This window comes from Zea mays, chromosome 5 (genome assembly GCF_902167145.1).
Source record: "Zea mays cultivar B73 chromosome 5, Zm-B73-REFERENCE-NAM-5.0, whole genome shotgun sequence".
Lineage (NCBI taxonomy): Eukaryota > Viridiplantae > Streptophyta > Magnoliopsida > Poales > Poaceae > Zea > Zea mays.
Genome location: NC_050100.1, coordinates 50,565,290 through 50,585,791, shown reverse-complemented (window position 1 = coordinate 50,585,791; position 20,502 = coordinate 50,565,290). Strand labels below are relative to the sequence as shown.

The 20,502-nt window shown below is 42.9% G+C and overlaps 1 protein-coding gene across 4 annotated transcripts; it reads right to left on the bottom strand.

Moving 5' to 3' along the window:
* Positions 1 to 411: 411 nt before the first annotated feature.
* On the bottom strand, positions 412 to 9,984 carry LOC103626330 (synaptotagmin-3). 4 transcript variants are annotated; one of them, XM_023300115.2, is made up of 13 exons: positions 9,594 to 9,982; positions 4,954 to 5,052; positions 4,782 to 4,836; positions 3,904 to 3,954; positions 3,648 to 3,771; positions 2,891 to 3,009; positions 2,691 to 2,792; positions 2,540 to 2,614; positions 2,344 to 2,420; positions 1,895 to 2,144; positions 1,403 to 1,747; positions 747 to 875; positions 412 to 678 (listed from the first exon to the last, which is right to left on the bottom strand). In XM_023300115.2, exons 4-13 carry the CDS (start codon positions 3,943 to 3,945, stop codon positions 550 to 552), a joined length of 1,392 nt encoding a protein of 463 aa, XP_023155883.1. In that variant the 5' UTR covers positions 3,946 to 3,954; positions 4,782 to 4,836; positions 4,954 to 5,052; positions 9,594 to 9,982; the 3' UTR covers positions 412 to 549. The 4 variants fall into 4 exon arrangements, with proteins under 4 accessions (XP_023155883.1, XP_020393939.1, XP_008644948.1 ...); XM_020538350.2 differs by having other exon boundaries at positions 3,877 to 3,954; positions 9,594 to 9,966; XM_008646726.3 differs by lacking the exon at positions 4,782 to 4,836 and having other exon boundaries at positions 9,594 to 9,984.
* Positions 9,985 to 20,502: the final 10,518 nt, after the last annotated feature.

Here is a 20,502-nt window from a genome sequence, read left to right as displayed (position 1 = left end):
CAAGAAATGTAACGCAAAGGGTAATGATTTACATTTGATTACTGTCGGTAACAAGTTTGAATAGTCCGGTATCAATTTTTAGTATGGTATCTGATTACGGTGAGACTAAAACAAATATGATTTAACGTTATCACTTGCCCGTTACGTTACAAATATCTGAACCAAACGGTACCAAGGTCTTAAGTGTTTGAACTCACTGTTGCTTCGATAATCTCTTGACGAGGTTTCTAGTAGCCGTTAAGTACTGGCCAATCTGTTCGTCAGATACGCTCGTACGTTTGCATTTTCACCTCAATCGCCCTATCTATCCTATTGAGGAGAAACGGACCAGCCTGTTTGCTCGCAGCGCTGCATGCTGTTTTTGCAAAACAATCGGCATCTACACTTGTCATCTACTGATTCTTGTGAAGGTACCAAATGTTGCCATAGGAAGCAACCAAAGAAGCCCCGACCGATCGGTTTTTTTATAATAATAACGGCAACAACTCACAAACCAGTCACACGCCTCTTGGCAGCCCGTTGATGTTAAACATTACACGAGCTGAATAATCACACAGTGCTCCATTTGATCTCCACGTGTATCATCCCGTTCCTGGAGTTGATGAGGTGGTACTTCTCGTTGATCCGGCCGTTGTTCACCACATCCACCAGGTTTATATTCACATGCCCCAGCGATTCCTGGAAGACGGACCGTCAGCTATGAGTTAGTTATGGCAGACAGCAAAGATTAGAGCTGCGTGACTTGCCTTGTTGCGGAAGGGAAGCCCGCGGCGTTTGCTTTTGACTTGGATGTGGATCTTATCTTCCACCGGAGGCTCGTCTACCATGAACTGGAACTCCTCGCTCCATCTTGGCTCTCTTGTTTTCCTTATCACCTGCAACGGCAGTGCACATAGGGTTCAGTTGAGGCTGTGTTGAAACTGAAACCGCTAGGATGCAAATGTGTGCAATTCCTGTTCTTTTATTGGCCACCTTTGACTAAAACGAACTGCACCAGTCTGGCAATGTCTTTCTGTGGAAGCTGGAGCTAGCACTGTTATGTTGGTGAAATTCTGGATCAGCTCTCCATCGAAGGTATAGGATGAACACAGGAGTTACTCATATCATTCTGAACCTTTTTGCCCAATTAGCTTTCCACATATTTAGCCTAACAGGCTAGGACATACTCATAAGACCCAGAAGTCTGGACCTACCTCTTCTCAATTTAGACATTTTTTTTTTCTTTTTTTTAAATAAAAATTTCCAATTCATCTGACTAGTGAAAATCATAAGCTGTAACTAGAACAGGTGAAAAATGTCAGAGAACTTAAGAAGTGGGCTCGCTAAATTTCGCAATACAAATTCCAAAACAAATGAGCATTGCTACATAAGAAAAAAAATAATAATTTAGAAGCATTACTACCTTTGTTTTCTTCCGCTCTCCCCTGAAAAGGACCTCAGCGTATGGATTAGTATGCCGCTTCCCTTCGACGTCTTCCGCATTTTCTACCGAAACCAACAGCACCCCCCCACCACCACCGTCCGCATCCCTTCTCACGCTAGCATTACCTTCAGCATCTGAAGACATATTGTCTTCTCTTAAGGGATCAAATGTCAACTCAACGATGAGCTTCCCTCTGTTCTTCTTGTTCTGCGGATCGTTTGGGTTCATGCTTCGAACAAGGTCGAGCGTGAATAATTTGCTCTCGTAAGGTGTAAGCAAGCGGAGGGGAATTACTTGCATGCCCAATTTATCATGCATCTTAACCTTGAACAATCAGAAAACACGCTAAGGTTATCCGGTTGGCGTGTCTCTCTTGCCAATGCAAATCAGGGTGAAAAAAAAAGCATGAATTGCATCAAAATGAGGATTATGAACATATCAGAAGTAGATAAGTTGCATACTGCTAGAAACCTTTTCCCAATCAAACATGTGAAGCTCAAGGACTTGGGTATCAGGATCCTTGACTATGAACCTGAAGTGTTCATTCCACTCAGGATTCAGGTTGCTCATCTTGACAGATGTTTTCTTCGAGGGCAGTCTCTCACCACTCAGGCGCATCTTCACATAGGGATCAGATTTGCCGAGAAAGTCCATCTTGAGAAGATTCAGGGCTCTAATTACCTTTACATGCAAGATTCCAACTGGCTTCTTTGTAGCGCCACTGCAATATGGTTCATAGAATAAAGAGTAGAAAATGTTTGTTAAGAATAGGACGATGAGCTATTGCTTGTAATAACTAGAAAAATGTTTGTATTGCCATCCTATTCTTGTTACAAACATTTGTATGTCATAAATAATAGTTAAATCTACATTAAGTTTTGTTGTGACTAATAGATGAAGCGCTAGCTGGAGAATTTCACCTTGCTCCATCTAAGATAGGAATCTGTATAACCTTAGGCCAGTGATACAAATTTGAGATTTGCTTTGATAATTGATCCTGAAGAAGAAAAGGCTAATAAGACCAGAGTGAACATGTTATACATGCCTGTGCCTATACAGTACATTACTCAAGGGTTTGTGAATGTTTTTTAATACAAAAGCCAGAGGAGCAGTTACTTGAACATATTGATACAAGCCTGGTATTGCCATGACATCTCCACACAAGAGTTTCAATCCAAAATCTATACGTGGCTATACCCACAAAACTTGAGTTAGTAGTCTTCAATAAAATTATTAAGTGCAGGCGGAAGGCACATATAATACATACCTTTTCCATTAGTGAAACACACAAGTTAGCAAAACAGGGAAAGCTTGGCACAAGTGACTTCAAAATCACACGTGGTGTCAGCATTATATGCAAATCTTCAAGCTGAAAAATGGCAAATATAGGACTTCAATACGTCAGTGAACTACCAAGCCATATATGTATAAATGTATAATGCAGCCAAGCAGGGACAAAAGCTTAACCTGAACCGTCACTTCGAAAGATTGCACCTTTACGTTCACTGTTACATTTGATGTACTAGCCCACCGAATCACAGGCTCAATTACCAACTCTTTTTCTAACATTTCGTAAACTTTAATGCCTGTTTTAAGCAAGTAAAATTATGTGGAAGTTATACTCAGATGGAAGCCAAAACAAGTTGGAAACAAAGTAAACAGTGAACAGACAGCTGTTCCAAACTACAGTTCAACTATAATGCATCATATCAGAAGAACAGGATCAAATTTATATTCTAGGAATAGTTGAGTTTCACACGTTAATAACGTTTGGTTTGAGGAATGAGTTAGTCCATTTTATCATTCATCACTTTTTTGTTTGATTTGTGGAACGGAATGACTTGATGCATCGCCACCACCTCATTCCTCACAAGCTAATAATTAGTACTATTAAGAGGAATATAGCCAATTTCACCAAATTTCAGGATTACAATCAGGATACACCACCTCATCTAGAATGGTTTGATTCCTCAAACCAATCATAAGTTTGCACTAAGTTAGAGTTGGTTAAGGCCAATCTCATAGTTTCAACAAGGGTAGCTAAGGGCTGGTGGCTGGACTAGACTTTGAGTTGCAGTACCGATTCAATCTATTCATATAACATGCATAAGTTATATAACAGTAGGAATACAGAAACATATTTCGTGTAGTAATGACAGTCCAACATGTGATATCACTCAACACATTGCACCACAACAGTAAACTATCTGGGAGAAAGGCAGACCTTGAAATGTAGGTGGAAGAGTCCCAAGTGTCAACTCTCCAAATTCAATTGATTCTATACCATATTGTCCAACATATTGATCAAATATTGGCCTTGTAGCACGATTTATATGCTTGCATATTGCCTGTGTTCGTGGAGCAGAAGAACATTATTTTGGCTAATTATGCTCCCGTTTAAAATTTATACAACACATAAATGTGTACCCGTGAAAATCAAACTAAATTTGTACCAAATAAGAATAAAAAGTTGAAAGAACCTTATCCAGAAAAGGCCACATGTCAAAAATAAACTTGTTCATCCAGTCAATCTGCAAAACAACAAAACGATGTTGTGAACCTTTAATAAGCGACATCTTGCGTGTGAGCATTTGCAAGACCACCAGCTTCAAATTCAAAACCTTGGAACAATCTTAGAATAACAGTTGGATATGTAACTTTGAACCATGCAAATCCAAAAAGTAACCCATTTTCATGTCTTTTTTTTGGAAATGGAAACATCGATTCCGGCCTTTTGCATTTGCATGCATACAGCCTAACCCATTTTCATGTCTGACTGTTCAAGAACTTCAACAACTATATAGGATCTTTTGATGTGACGCCTAAGCTAAAAGGAATGTGTAATGTGATTCCATGTAAATGCCCATTGACAATATGGTATCACTTTGTAAGTCTCATCTCTCAAAATGGATGAATGAGCTCTAATATCTTGGGTCCCTAATATCTTTATTAGGGCTCATTTGGATACCTTCTTATCTATCTGAATCCTAGCCACTACCACCTCTCCCTCCCCCTTCTCCCACCTGGCCATCGCCGGAGGGAGCCGCCGGAGGACATGTGGACCCCAACGAAGGCGACTGCGGGGCCCTTCTTCCCTGTGACCTGGATATGGGCGGTGGTGGCGTGTGTGCCCTCCACCTCGCCACTTTGGTCATGGGGCTATGGGTGCGACTGTTGAGGAGCTTCGGGCCGGCGACAACCTGGAGCTAGGGCTTACATAATGCTAATATTAAGATGAATTTTAAAAAAAAACAATGTTATTCTATAGATAAAATTCTATTAGTTTCAAACATAAAGAAATCATAAATTTATTTTGGGTAAAACACGAACAAGGTCCCATTTTGTCCATAGGACTTACATTCTATAAAGAGATGTTCCTCAAGGTTTGAGTAAACAAAGCAGTTGACTTACACCTGCATTCACTCATTAATTAAAAAGGGACCGATATACTATGGACATTCCATCAAGTAACAAGAATAAATCAATGGAATGATTAGTAGCGTAATAAGAACTAAGAAGTACGTACTCACCCGCTCGTAGTCTGGGCTCTTCACCCATAATGGAATATGTGGTATTGTTGCCTGCAGGGTTTCAGAATCTAAATCTCGTAGAGGTTTAATGACAGGATCCTGTAAATTCAACCATAAAAAATTAACCAGATTACGTCGCAATATTATTATTGACACAGCGCAACAATGACCATAATGGCTACATCTATGGAAATTTATATACTTAGCATTGGCTGCTGTAACAAGGTAAAAAAATGCGAGGAAAAAAAAGTAATTGGAGCCAATATATGGAAAAATTAGAAGTTGGTAAAAAAGTGGACTAGAGTTATCGGTAGTTACAAATACAAAATTTCCAGTCTAGCTAGAAAACACTACGCCAAAAAGCTATATTGTCGAAAATTTATATGCCTTGATAAAACATGGCCGAAGTAATAATAATTCACTAATTGGTGATGCATAGGTGCAAGGGTAGTATCAATCACATAAGCGGTAAAAAAGTGACGATAAAACAACTCGATAAATACTAGATATATTTCTCGAAAAAGCTAAGCTTAATCGTGTGTTCTAATTAAACTTCTAAGCGGGTTCATTTAAAGAGCCGGAAATAAATGTAATTAAAACAAATATACTTGTCTCCACCCTATAGAGGCACGTTGTTAGAGCAACTCCAGTAGTTTCTAAAATAACTTTTTAAATTGATGATTTAGAGAAATAGTAGTAAATCTGCTCTCCATCAGCCAGTGGCGGACCCAGGATTTTATGGCAGCCTAGGCTGTGAGCCAGTGCTGCGGTGCAGGCCTGCGGTAGCCTGAGCTTTGCATCCTTTTTTGAACTGGAGTCAAATACATGCTCCATACAGACGCGCGAGGCAGCCCAGGCCGTGGCCTGTGGTGCCTGTGTACTGCATCCGTCTCTGCCATCAGCTCCTGAAATGAACTTAATAAATTTATCAAGTTTCTATCCTACCTCATTTTGTCAATACATTTAGCTAGAGTATTCCAACTCTTGATAGCTCCCGAAAATCAATCTGGCGCCAAATTTTGTTATGCCCGCATATTCCAAACGCATAAAAATATGCGCGAATTGGGTTTCTTACTCGTCTCACCACGAGAGCGGTCCCAGCCGCCACAAAGGACATAGCTGGCCCAGCCGCTAGGGCTCTCTCTCCTCGACGCCGGCAAGGCCATCTTCCCCTCCTCCCATCCCCCGCTGCTAGGGCCCTACCTCCCCACCGCCACTAGTTCTCCCTCACGGTCGCCGTGGGTTCTCCCTGTAGTAGCAGTTGCCGCGAGGACATCCGCACACGACGCTATTGCAGTTTGGAGGGTCTTCTTATGTGTGAATGGTGAATAAAGTTCAATGCTTGTTCCACTATATCTTCAGGCCGAGCTGCCTGTATAATTTTTGGTCTGAATTTGAAAGATGTCTTACAGCCGAGCTGACTGTATAATTTTTTGTCTGAATTTTGAAAGATGTCTTCTAGCCGAGATGGTTGTATAGTTTTTGGTCTGAATTATGAAACATGTCTTCCTGTCGACAGAAGTGAGCATTCTGGGTATAGATGGCCAAATGGGCCGTGCCTAACGGGCCGGCCCGAAGCACGACCCGTTTAATAGTGTCGGGCCCGGCCCGGTACGAGAACCGTGCCGTGCTTGGGCCGCTGTCTCGGCCCGCAGTGCCGGCCCGGCCCGACACGATTATATATTTTTTATTTTATAAAACATAGTATATATATATTTACATTTTATATTAGCTATTTACAACAAATGCACTAGAGTTATACTGGTTAGTGTCCTTCAGTTAAGCGTTTCAACGTCGTAGAGTGAGGTCGTGGGTTCAAATCCTCACAAAAACACAGTTTTTTTGCTATTTCCTTGAATTAATGGGAGAACGTGACCAGTTAAACGGGCCGGCCCGGCACGACCACCAGGCCGTCGTGCTGTGCCTGGGCCACGGCTGCGGCACGCGAGCCGGCCGGGCACGACCCGATTAACTGTCGGGCCTGACGGGCCCGTGCCGTGCCGGGTCGGGCCGCCCGTTTGGGCATCTCTGATTCTGGGAAATCTAGGAAATCTACATCAGCAGCAACATCAGTGTCATTTTGTAGCAGGCAACATGGCTGTAGCCACATGTGGAGGTCAAAGTAAACCTATATTTCTGACTTCCTTGGGAGTTGATCGAGTTATCAACTACATGTGGAGGTGAAACTAACAAACTTCCTTTCATATAGGGAAATCGGTAGGAGGAGAAACATTTGATGTGTGTCTGAATTCCCTAGCAGTCTAAGTGTATCTCAATGTAATTGGTATGATCTCTCAGGTATGGTTTTCAGTTTTGCAGGCTCTAATCTTGCATTCATCGATTTATAATATGCTCCGAGTGGTAACTCAAGTGGGTAATACAAAACAAGTCAAAATTATTATGTGCTTCACAAAAAAATTAAAAACATCGAAGAGTCCTCGTATAACTATATTGAAGAGTCCTCATAAATCTTGTATTCATCGATTTATAATATTTTTGGTCTCTAGTGGCGCAGCGGATTTAAAAATTGAATTAGTGCCTACGTATAGAGAACTGTTGGAGATAAAATGATTTTTTACTTCTAAACCATATTTATCAACTTCGTAAACAGTCATTTAAGGAGCTATTCTTTCAGGAACTACTGGAGTTGCTCTTAGTGTACTATATATAAGCGGGTTCATTTAAAGTTCGTCAAAGTCGCTCTCGTCTAGGGAAGGCCGACGTCGCCGCCGGAGGTGGGCCGCCAGCGGGCGCCACTTCAGGGCGCACGCCTCCGAGGAGCCGACGTCGCGCGCGGGCCTCTGGAATCCGCCGTCGTGTGCACGCCTCCTAGATCTGCCGCCGCCGCGCTGCCTCAAGGCCACCGACGCCGCTGCCGAAGCCTACCGCGCCTCGTGCAACCACCGTCGCCACCGGGCCTGAAGTGCGCCGCTCGGCCGCTTTGGGAGCGTCGCCATCGCTCGTTCCTAGGAGAGCGCCGCCGTCGATCGCCCTCCTCGAGGCGCCATTGTCGCTGGCTCCCGAGATCACCGCCGCTCGCACGCTCGGGAAACCGCCTCCACCGCTCGCTCGCTCGAGTGAACCGTCGTCCCGCTAAAACCTAATCCGTGGTGGCCTGGGGAATTTTTATAGCCGTCCGAAACTGATGCGGCTGAACCAGATGACACTGTTGAGTTAGGGCTTCCTCTAGTTATTAGAAGACGAGAGATCCTTATATATATATATATATATATTGCGCTGTGTCTTAAAATATTTTTATGACTTTTGGCTGCACGACGATATCTCGTCTCTGCAAAAAAACGACAGCCGTGACGACTTTTCTTTTACTTGGCGTTGTGTGGATGTGATTCTTTCTTTTTTCTCTTACCAACTAAGCTATCCAAACGTCACTGTAGACTCAAGTCCCCAAGTTGGATTTTGTTCCCATATCGTATTCAAGCACTGCACGTACTACACACGTCATTTTCGTTCATTCCTATGGGCTAACCAGCTGTAACTAGCTAGCTAGGCTAGTTTGCAGACACAAAACCGAAGAAATTGGGTGACTAAAATCTCTCTTATTTAAGAATAAAAAGAAGATTTTATCTCTTCAATCATCTTCGGTTTAATGTCTTCTAAACTAGTACTTAATAAAATGCGAACCACATGCTGCTCTGGGAAATGATTCCAACGGGCACAGATAATAGCACAGCTAGCTACGAAGAAAAGCATCGTCGTTCAAATATGCCCTAGCACGACGCTAATTAAAATAACTATCGTTAATTATAAGCGTGCATCCCTTCATAAATAATGTGCGCTAATATCCCATCAAAATCGCCACTGGGGGTGTGGGTTGAACGGATCGATATCCGAGCGAACATAATCGTTCGTTGGAAAAAGCAAAGCAAAAAAAAAAAAAAAACGAATCGGATACGCAAGCCGGCACCAGTCGGCAGGCCGTTCAAACCGAAGGCTTCAAAAGGCTGGAAAAAGGTGCTCTCAGCTGGCTGCTCGCTAACTATTTCTGAAAGAAAGAAAGGAACCTACCTACCAGCCGAGACGAGAGAACCCCAAAGACTCTATACGTACTCGTCGACCGGCCAAAAACTGGAAGTCGCTCCAGCTGAGGTCATCGATCTCATCTGGACTTTGGAGGACCGCACACAGAGTAGTCTTTCGCGCCAACCGTACGTGCGTGCTCGGTCGCTGTCACTGTTTTTTCTTTCATCCGCCAAGACGCGAAGCTACTCCTCTCTCGATCCCAACCCAACAGAAGGAATAGGTATCACAGTCAAATCTTGGCCCCAACCGTACGCGGGGCTGCGTAGTCCTCGTCGTCGTCTAGCTAGTCGATGGCCGGCTTTGCTTGCCGCGGGCGCACTGTGCGGTGCTCCGACGATTCGTCGTGCTCGTCACCAGGGCGTCCTGATTTGGTGCAGTGCATGTGCAGACGACCGGCCGGGGTGGTCCTGGGCTCCCTGCTCTCCGCCGATACGTGCACGCACGACGCACGGAACGGACGTGTGTGCGCGTCAGTCGGTCGATTTCGATTCTCACGGCACCATCGATTATTGGAACTAGCGCAGCAACGTAGCGGGGAATTCAACTCCCAGCTAGCAGTTCAGAAACAAGTGCTGCGCGCGGCGCGCGCGCGTACGTACCTGGAGGCGGCGAGCGGCGGCGAAGTAGCGGAGGTAGACGAAGTACGCGGCGGCGAGGCCGATGGGGAGGCCGAGGCAGAAGCCGACGACACCGCCGACGAGGCCCATCGTCTATATACCGCCGCCCTCCTCTGCCGCGATCGCACGCGAATGGCTACCCGGCCGGCCTCTCCTTCTCCTCCTCCTCGGATGCGTCGAGGCGGCGGCGGCGGCGGCGGCGGGGGCAACGACTGGAGTATATGCTATAGCATAGCAGTAGTAGAAGCGACGAATGAAGCAGCGGGTCGGAGGCGGCAACGGCAAGCGCGAGGCGGGGTGGCGTGGGGACGGGCGGAGTTTTTGTTGCTTTGGATGGACGCTCCGTGCGTGCCGTGGAGGAGGGCGGCACTTCACACTTGGCAGGCGCCAGGCGGGCTTTATGAGGGTCGCGGTCGCCATTCGCCAAGCCGGCCGGCGTGACGACGTGCCGCGCCGGTGGGACCCGCAGGTCCTTCGTTAGTTCGTGGAGGACCTTGCATTGCTCTCTAAAGTACACGTGCGTCTCATCAATCTCAGAGCACTGCATCCTCTTTGCCCTTTCCGATCTACGTACTCCCCAAATTAACCGACGGAAAACTAGATCAAGCCGGAAAGAAGACTACGGTTAATAATGACAAAACTGTTGCTGATACGGCAAACAACGGCCCTACTCCTATGCAGTTAGCATGCATTAGTGCCTTTTGGACCATGCCCGGAGGGACTACGGCAAGTTCTTCTAACACCATCTGTCCATCTCCAACCATTATCCTATATTCGACGTCTTACTATTATATTTTACTATATTTACCTAAAAGATATTCTTTCTCTGTATACGAGATGTCTCTGACCATTCCTTATCCACATCCTCTATACACTATAACTCAGTTATTTAATATTTTTTCACAAGTTTTTTTTTAAAAAAACCATAGACTGTTCGTACTATCATAATACACATTATTATCAGGTTGTACAAGTGTTTTTATGACTTTGATCATATTCCTTTAAGCATAATTAGCTTTACTTGCTTATTTTGGTGCTCAAGTTGTACAAGTTATCCCTAGACCTCACAAGTTCTTGTGCAAATGATGCATACGTTTAGGAGGAGGACGTGCTACAACTTGACCCTTTGAGGCTAATGTTTTTACTTGAGTGCTTATAATACAGTCTCACATATGGATTGAAAGGGAAAAAGGTGGATGTGAACAAAGAAAAGGCTTCCATTGCATTCCGGTATCAATGACCTTTGTTCCAAGTCACTATTGTGTTCTCTCTTTGTCTTTGGCTCTTCGTTACAATTTTTGTGAGACAATGGGGTTAAAAGGCCACTAGTTCTTCTGTTTTGGTGCTTAATGCCAAAGGGGGAGAAATTAAGGCCAAAACAAATCGACCAGCTACCACTTATGAATTTTTCAAAATTTTAGTGTAAGTATACTTGGTTTTTGATTAGAACCCTCTTATTGCAAAAACTACTCTCTTGTGGGGGAGAAATTTGATTATGGGAAAAGGGGGAGTTTCTGGGTTTTGATCAAAACTAGTTTTGAAAGATATTTTGATTTGCCAAAACGAAGTGTTTGTGACATAGAGATAGGAAAATGAATTTGTTTTGTGAAAACAAATCAAGTGGTGGCAAAAAAGATCCAAATATGACAAATCCCATGACAATTTAATTGGTTTTGAGTTTGACATCAATTTGCACCTTTTTACTCTCATTTGAGTATGTTAGTATATTTTAAGCTGCTTTTGATGTGTTGGCATAAATCACCAAAAAAGGGGAGATTGAAAGAAAAATGTTCCCTTGGACCATTTTTAAGTGTTTTGGTGATTAAGTACCTAACACATCACTTTGATCTAACATACAATTATGAGTATGCGCTTGGAGTCAAAGAAGAAGCAAATTGAGAGTTGTAAGATAAATTGCAAACTTTACACTCCTGGAGAAACGAAGGTATGATTCTAGCACTTAGTAAATTGCTTTTGGTACTAACTATGTTCTACTAAGTGCTAGGGAACTTCTCAAAACGAGAGAAATTCTATTGAAGAAATTTGGCTAGCCTGTGGTGCATCGGACTGTTCGGTGCCAGGCTAGCGCACCCAGTGAACATGCTGCTCTCGGGAAAAAGCCAGGGCACCGCGCCTATAATTCACCGGACTGTTCGGTGTGCCAGCCGTGCGCTCAGCCAACGGTCGACCGCGCGATCAGCAGGCGCCACATGTGCCCAGCCAGCGGTCACCAGGCTGCACCGGACTGTCCGGTGTGCCGTGGGACCAGAGACTGGCAACGGTCGGCTTCGCCAAACAAGGAAAGGAATCGCGCACTGTTCGTTGTCCGGTGGTGCACCGGATTGTCTGGTGCGCCAATGGACAAAAGGCAATAAGAGCCTGCCTAATGGAGCTCAAATGGCTCCTAGGTCCCTTGGGGCTATAAAAGGGACCCCTAGGCGCTTGGAGCACAACACCAAGCACTCTTTGAACATCCTAGACACCGAGACACTATGACCACACTAGAGCTTTGATAGTTTAGATTCGAGCAAGTGTTTGAGCTGTAATTCCGTTGTGTTGTCTCTTGTGCTCCTCTATCTCAACTTGTGTTCATGTGTTGCTTTGATTTTTGTCTCGTGTGTGTGTGTGTTTTTTTAATCCTCCTTACTCTTGTGATTTATTTGATATCAATTGTGTAAGGGTTAGAGACTCCAAACTGTGGAGATTCCTCACAACGAGAAAAAGTTGAGATAAGAAAGAGAACTGTGGTACTCAAGTTGATCAGTGGATCACTTGAGAGGGGTTGAGTGCAATCCTCGTCCATTGGAACACCACAACATGGATTAGGCAATCATTTTACGCTTGACCGAACCGTGGGATAAAATCGTCGTGTCACTTGTCTTTTTACCTTGTAGCGATTCTACTCTTTTTTGTAGATCACTTTACTTTATAATTGCTCTAAATTTAATACTCACCTTGCGAGAGCAATTAAGTGAAGAAGTTCTCTCCTCTCATCCTCTTCATTCGGACTTGGCTTTTGATTTCACTAATCCAATATTAGTCCAAGTTTGTTTTGTTGAGCTATTTTTACAGGATCACCTATTCATCCTCCCTCTAGGTACTCTCAATTGGCATCAGAGTCGTTCTCTCCTTCAAGGGACTAACCATCCAAAGAGATGGATCCTAAGGGCAAGGGGATCGTGATCAATGATAATGAGAAGGAGATCCTCAATGTCGACGAGCCAAAAGGTGACAAGATCACCGACCCAGGTTCGAATAACAAGAGGAAGGATGGGAAGAAGAAAAGGCGTATTAAGAAGACAATCTATTATGACAGCGACACCTCCTCCTCTTCACCAAGGGACAACGACGACGAAGACTCGTCCACAAAAAAGAAAATAGTTAATCAAAATTATTCATTTGATTATTCTCACATTCCGTACAATTCAAATGCACATTTATTGTCTATTCCACTTGGAAAACCCCCTCACTTTGATGGAGAAGACTATTCTTTTTGGAGTCATAAAATGCGTAGTCATTTATTTTTTCTCCATCCTTGTATTTGGAAAATAGTGGAAAATGAAATGCATTTTGATAGTAGCGATAATCCCGTATTCATTAATGAGCAAATTCATAAGAATGCCCAGGCTACTACTGTGTTGTTAGCATCTCTATGCAGGGATGAGTACAATAAAGTCAGCGACTTGGACAATGCCAAGCAAATATGGGACAACGTCAAGATTTCTCATGAGGGGAATGATGCCACTATGATCACAAAGATGGAACTGGTGGAAGGAGAACTCGGAAGGTTCGCCATGAAATGGGGAGAGGAGCCAACTGAAACCTACAATAGGCTAAAGACCCTGGTGAACAAGATCCGAAGCTACTGAAGTACAAGATGGATGAATCATGATGTCGTTCAACTCATGCTAAGGTCATTTACCGTTATTGATCCTCATCTTGTAAACCTTATTCATGAGAATCCTAGGTATACCAAGATGACGCCCGAGGAAATCCTCGAAAAATTCGTAAGCGGACGCATGATGGTGAAGGAGGCGAGGTACGTTGATGACATTGCCAATGGACCGCTTCCTCTCTACGAGCCGCAGCCTGTTGCACTCAAGGCAACGACCAGCAAGAAGGTGCTACCTAACAAGGTGGCATAAGTGGAGGCTGCTAGACTCAATGAGGAAGAAATGGTGCTTGTAATTAATCGCTTCAAGATTGTATTAAAGGGACGCAAAGAGTACCCCAACAAGAGCAAATCAAGGGGAAAGCGGTCTTGCTTCAAATCTGGTCATTTTATTGCAAAATGTCCCAATAATGAATATGACCAGGGACAAGAAAAGAAATGGAAGAAGGAGAAGAAAAAGAACTACCGGAAGTCAAGGGGCGAGGCTCACATTGGCAAGGAATGGGACTCCGACTACTCTTCATCCGACTCTAATAATGAGGGACTTGCTGCCTCTGCCTTCGAAAAGTCCTCTCTCTTCCCCAACGAGCGACATACTTGCCTCATGGCTAAGGAGAAGAGGATACGTACACGAGATACTCCTAAGTACACTTCTTCTAGTGATGAGGATTCTGATGATGATGTAGACTATAGCGATCTCTTTAAGGGTTTAGATAGATCAAAAGTAGACAAATTAATTGATGTACTTAATGAGAAGGATAGGTTGTTAGAAAAATAAGAAGATATTCTTTATGAAGAACATGATAAACTTGTTAATGTTGAAAAATCTCTTGCTTTAGAGGTTAAGAAAAATGAAATTCTTTCTTCTGAATTGTCTTCTTGCCGTGAGTCTATTTCTAGCTTTAAGAGTTTAAATGTTGATCTAAATGCTAGAATAGAAATATTAAATATTGCTAGTTCATCTGTGGATCATGTTTCTATTTGCAATAGATGTAAAGATTTTGATGTTGATGTGTGCAATGATCATGCTTCTACTATTATTAAATTGAATGATGAAGTTGCCAATCTTAATGTCAACTTAAAATTTGCAAAAATGAATGTGAGAAGATAAAATTTGCCAGGGATTCCTACACCATTGATAGACATCCCTCCATTAAGGATGGACTTGGTTTCCAAAAGGGAACCAAGAACTTAACAAGCCAAAAGGCCTCTAATCTTATCAAGGATAAAGGGAAGGAACCTATGGCTAGTAGTTCACATTCTTTACATAACAAGAAGAATCATGCTTATTTATATGCTCATGTTAAGAATGCCTCCAATGTTGCTCATCATGATGGTTGCTATGATCATAATGTCTTACCTATGCGTTATTGTTGGGGGCCTTCTTCTCCGCCAAAGGTCCTCTAAGCAAAAACACCTTCGACACAACATGAAAATATAAGCCGAAGCTACGATTGAAAGAGCTTCGACATGGTGACATGCTAAAGACGAAGGACGATACCGACTTAAAGGGGAAAAGACTGTGTAGTCCCTGATGATCTGTACTGTAAATATAATTAGTTATCAAGGACATGGATGTAATTTTGTTCGGGCTGTGTCCCGTGCCTATAAATAGATGAACAGTACCCCCGTTCTGTTCACGTTGAATTGTAATCACTCTGGCATCACCCCCTCTTCTCTACCTTCTGTCAAGCCGAAGGTACAAATGTAATATAAGTACTATTGATGTTTATTCATGTCTACAAATAAAGAATATAAATAATCTAATGATTTGAAATGATTGTTTATATTCTTTTTATTTTTCATACGTCTCTATTTACATCTATGCTCACTGAGATGATGAAGGTATGCCCTTCCTGACCTTCGTCTGAAGATCATTATATCCCAGGGGAGATAATGCTTCGAAGGACGAAGGTCCCTAATCATTAACAATTGTGTTGCTTTGTTCTTGATGTATAGCATTTGAGAACAAGAGCCAACATTGGCACCCACCTCCGGTGAACTCACTTCCACAATTGTGATGATGGCTTCGCACAACAACCAAGCTGTAGAACCTTCGGCCACGAAGCTAGTGCTCCCAATCACAGGTGGTTCAAGCTCTAAACCATCCAACAAGAAGAAGAAGAAGGAAGCACAAAGAAGAGTGCAACATGTTGGGGTGCAAGGACCCTTCACCAAATCCAAGTGGTCTCACATTCCAATTACCTTCTCCCAGGAAGATCTTCAGCTCAAAGATTATCCTCACAATGATGCCATGGTTATATCTTGTGTCATCAAGGGATTTCTAGTCCACAATGTTCTGGTCGACATAGGCAGCGCAACGAACATCATCTTTGCAAAGGCTTTCAGGCAAATGCAAGAGCCAGACGACAAGATACATGATGCAACACACCCTCTTTGTGGCTTTGGAGGAAGACAGATTGTGGCACTTGGCAAGATAACAATGTCAGTTACCTTCGGCTACGTCCATAACACAAGAACTGAATAGGTTGTCTTTGACATTGTTGATATGAAGTATCCATACAACGCAATCATTGGTCGAGGGATGCTTAATGCCTTCGAAGCCATACTTCATCCAGCATATTTATGCATGAAGATACCTTCGGAACAAGGGCCCATTGATGTTCACGGGAGTCAAGAAGCTGCCAGGAGGGCCGAAGGGAGTTGGACGGATTCAAAAGCTATCCATAATATAGATGAAGCTGAAGCTCATCAGCAGTATAAGCACAAAAGAGAGAAGGCTGCTTCAGCAGATCAACCGAAGCCTATGCTCTTGTGTGAAGACATAGCATGCCAAAAAGGTTCTGTTGGGATCTCAGCTATCTGGTGAATAGGAAAAGACTTTGATAAGGTTCTTATTCAACAACAAAGATGTCTTCGCTTGGACAGCTAATGATCTCTGTGGTGTCAATAGAGACGTCATTGAGCATTCACTCAATGTCGACCCATCCTTCAGACCAAGAAAGCAGAGGCTTCAGAAAATGTCTGATGATAAAGCCGAAGGTGCATGAAATGAAGTAAAGAGACTTCTCAGTGTCGGTGTTATCAGATAAGTAACATATCCAGAGTGGCTGGCTAACACCGTTATGGTGAAGAAGGCTAATGGGAAATGGAGAATGTGCATTGATTTCATAGACCTCAACAAGGCATGTCCGAAGGATGAGTTCCCTTTACCAAAAATAGACTCCCTTGTAGATGCAGCAGCTTCTTTAGAACTTATGAGCCTATTGGTCTGCTACTCGGGCTATTATCAAATTTGGATGAAGAAAGAGGATGAGCCAAAGACAAGCTTTATAACTCCTAGTGATACCTATTGTTACCTTCGGATGCCCGAGGGGCTCAAAAATGATGGAGGAAGCTTTAGCAGAATGACTGCCAAGGTTCTTCACTCTCAAATAGGCAGGAATGTGCTGACTTATGTTGATGACATCATAGTGAAAAACACAAAACAAGAATATCATGTTGCCGATTTGCAAGAGACGTTTGCCAATTTCAGACAAGCTGGTCTCAAGTTGAACCCCGAAAAATGTGTTTTCGGAGTGAAGAATGGCAAGTTTCTTGGCTGCCTAGTATCAGCAAAGGGTATCGAAGCTATCCTTTGGATGGAACCACCAAATTCAAAGAAGGGGCTCAACGGTTGGCAGGAAGGCTAGCATAATTGAATAGATTCATATCAAGATCAGCAGAAAGAAATTTACCATTCTTTGAAATACTGAAGTCAACCGAAGTCTTTCAGTGGGGTCCGGCTCAACAGAAAGCCTTCGAAGATTTAAAACAATAGCTGATAGATTTGACAACTCTAACTCCACCTTTATTAGGAACTCTGCTACTTCTGTATGTGGCTGCTTCCCATGTTGCGATCAGTGTGGCACTTGTATAGGAGAAGCAAGATGGCCAAGTAAAAAGACAAGCACCAGTATACTTCGTCTCTGAAGTACTCAGTCTATCAAAGAAAAATTACACAGAATTGGAGAAGGTATTGTATGCTGTAGTAATGGCCTCCAGAAAGCTTCGGCACTACTTTCAAGCATATCATATAATAGTGCCTTCATCACAACCCCTGAAAGACATAATGAGGAACATAGAAGCTACAGGAAGGATCGGAAAATGGGCCGCGGAACTTAATGAATTCACCATTGATTATGTGCATAGATCCTCAATTCAATCTCAGGCATTAATAGACTTCATTGCTGATTGGACGCCAAGGGCTCAGGGTGAAGAAGCAATAAAAGATGCCGAAGCTTGGACGATATTCTGCGACGGATCTTGGGGAACCTTCGGTGCAGGAGCAGCAGCTGTTCTAGTAGCACCCTCTAAAGTCAGAACATGTTATACAGTAAAGTTAGACTTTAGTTGCACAAATAACATTGCCGAATACGAAGCTCTTCTTTTAGGGCTTCAGAAGTTAAAGGCAATGGGAATAAAAAGGACAATCTTCAAAACTGATTCATAAGTTATTTCTGGCCACGTGGATAAAAGTAGCAAGGCAAGAGATCCGAAGCTTGAAAAATATTTGGATGCAGTCCGAAGATTGGAAGCTTCTTTTGAGGGATTTTCTACAAAAAATATCCCAAGGGGAAAAAATAAGCATGCAGATTTGCTAGCTAAGTCAGCGGCACAGGGGCTCCCTTTGCCTTCGGAAGTATTTTTTGAAACAATAAAAGCACCCTCAGTCAAACTCATGGAGAGAGCAGTACTAACAATATCACCTGTACATAGTGAAGACTGGAGAACCGAAATAATGTCCTTCCTCCAAGGCAACCGCCTCTTAGACGACGAAGCTTACAATAAGAGAATGGAGGCAAGACAAGACCGTTTGTAATAATTGAGGGGGAGTTATATAAGCATGGAGTTTGTTCCCCATTACTTAAATGCCTCTCCAGGAATGAAGGATAGGAATTAATGAAGGAAATACATGCAGGACTATGTGGAGCCCACATCGGATCCAGGCCTCTACTAGGAAAGGTCTTCAAACAAGGTTTTTATTGGCCGAAGGCAGCTTCGGATGCAGCGGACTTAGTCCAAAAATGTGAAAATTGTTAGAAGTGCGCTAGAGACCAGAAACAACCTTTGTCTTTGACATAATTGATCCAACCTACTTGACCATTGCAAAGATGGGGCCTTGATTTGTTAGGACCGCTCCCACCAGCACAAGGAAATTTAAAATATGTTGTGGTAGCGGTGGAATATTTCTCCAAGTGGATCAAAGCTAAACCTCTAGCTACCATAAGTTCGGCCATAATACAGAAGTTTTTCTGGCAAAATATTGTTTGTCGCTTCGGTGTGCCGAAGGCTATTACAGTCGATAATGGAACTCAATTTGATGCTGAAACATTCAAAGTTTTTTGTGACCGAATTGGTACAATAATACATTTTGCATCAGTTAGGCATCCAGAATCAAATGGGCTAGTAGAGAGAGCAAATGGAATTATAATGATAGGAATAATAAAGTTAATCTTCAACCAGCCTAGAGGAAAGTGGCCAGATGAGTTGATCAAAGTGGTGTGGAGCCACAACACTACCGTCTCAAGGTCAACAGGTTTTACTCCCTTCAAGCTCCTGTTCGGTGACGAAGCAATAACACCAAAAGAAGCAAGAACAAGATCAATAAGAACCACAACTTCAGTAGAGGACGAAACTGATTCTCAAATAACAAAAGACACTATAGAAGGGACTAGACTTCAGGCTATAGAGCACATCAATAAATATCAGACCGAAACAACAAAATGGCGTGATAGGAAAGTTCAATTGAAGAATATCAAGCCAGTCCATTTGGTGCTTCGAAGGATAGCCAACCCAGATACATTGGGTAAGGTACAACTAAAATGGGAAGGTCCTTTTTTGGTAGTATCTTCGTCAAGACCGGTTCTTACAGATTAAAGGATATGGACGGCAACGACATACCCAGATCTTGGAATGCGGATGAGCTTCGGCGATATTATGTGTAATTGATGTAATCTTTTTTTATTTTTCCTATGGCACCCTTTTCCTTTAAGGAGGGGAGAAAGGTTTTTAACGGGGCCATAGTCTGTAATTTTCATTCTTATTTAGCCTTATGCAATATAAGGGCCAAAATCCCCCAAAAATGTAACATGTAATGTCAGAATCTGCACCATCGAGTGCAAAAGAGAACAGGGAAAAGCTCAAAAGACGTCTCTAAGGGGATGCAGAGCTATAATCACTCCAAGGATGACGAAGCTACAAAAGTCGTTCCTAAGGGAGCGCAGAGTAAGTTATGAAGCTACAAAAGTCGTTCCTAAGGGAGCACATAGTAAGTCCCGAAGCTCAAAAGTCGTTTCTAAGGGAATGCAGAGCCAAATACCACCGAAATATAAGGTGAAGAAACTCCAAAGTCGTTCCTAAGGGGATGCAGAGCTTAAATGCCACCGAAATAGAAGGTGAAGAAGCTCCAAAGTCGTTCCTAAGGGAATGCAGAGCTTAAATGCCACCGAAATATAAGGTGAAGAGACTCCAAAGTCGTTCCTAAGGGGATGCAGAGTCTGGGTATAGCTTCGTGTGCGTTTGGGTCATACATTTGCACATTACATTACATCATTCATTGCATTCATACAGACCTTCATTAGACATTCGTAGGGTCATCATCATCATGACATGAAGTATGAACGATAATATGAACAGAAATAGTCCGGCTTCGGCGACAAAGTGCTTCATTGAACACGAAGAAGCCTCGTTTCAAACATGAATACATGCATCTTATGCAAGGAAATGTTTCGATGTGTACGAAAAGAAGGGAAGGTGTTTTTCTCCTTCGGCTCAAAAGTCATATGGATTTCGTCCACAGCAAAGCAATTCGCACATAGATGGAAAGGTAAAATTATATTACAAGGTATGGACAAATATACACAGTATTGAGTTCAACTCTCGATTACATTTTTTTGCAAAAATAATGCAAATATATTCTAAGCTCTACACAGGAAGGCATAAAAGGAAGCTTCAGCCCAGCAGCCTTCGAAATGTGCTTCGGATTATCAACCTTCG

What these genes read in the sequence shown, in the direction of transcription:
- LOC103626330 (XM_020538349.3), bottom strand. Translation starts at nt 9,701, where the DNA reads ATGGGCCTCGTCGGCGGTGTCGTCGGCTTCTGCCTCGGCCTCCCCATC. An exon ending in CTTTCGAAGTGACGGTTCAG is followed by an intron (nt 2,793 to 2,890) that starts GTTAAGCTTTTG and finishes GCCATTTTTCAG; the next exon opens with CTTGAAGATTTGCATATAAT. An exon ending in GAGAGCGGAAGAAAACAAAG is followed by an intron (nt 876 to 1,402) that starts GTAGTAATGCTT and finishes CTGCCGTTGCAG; the next exon opens with GTGATAAGGAAAACAAGAGA.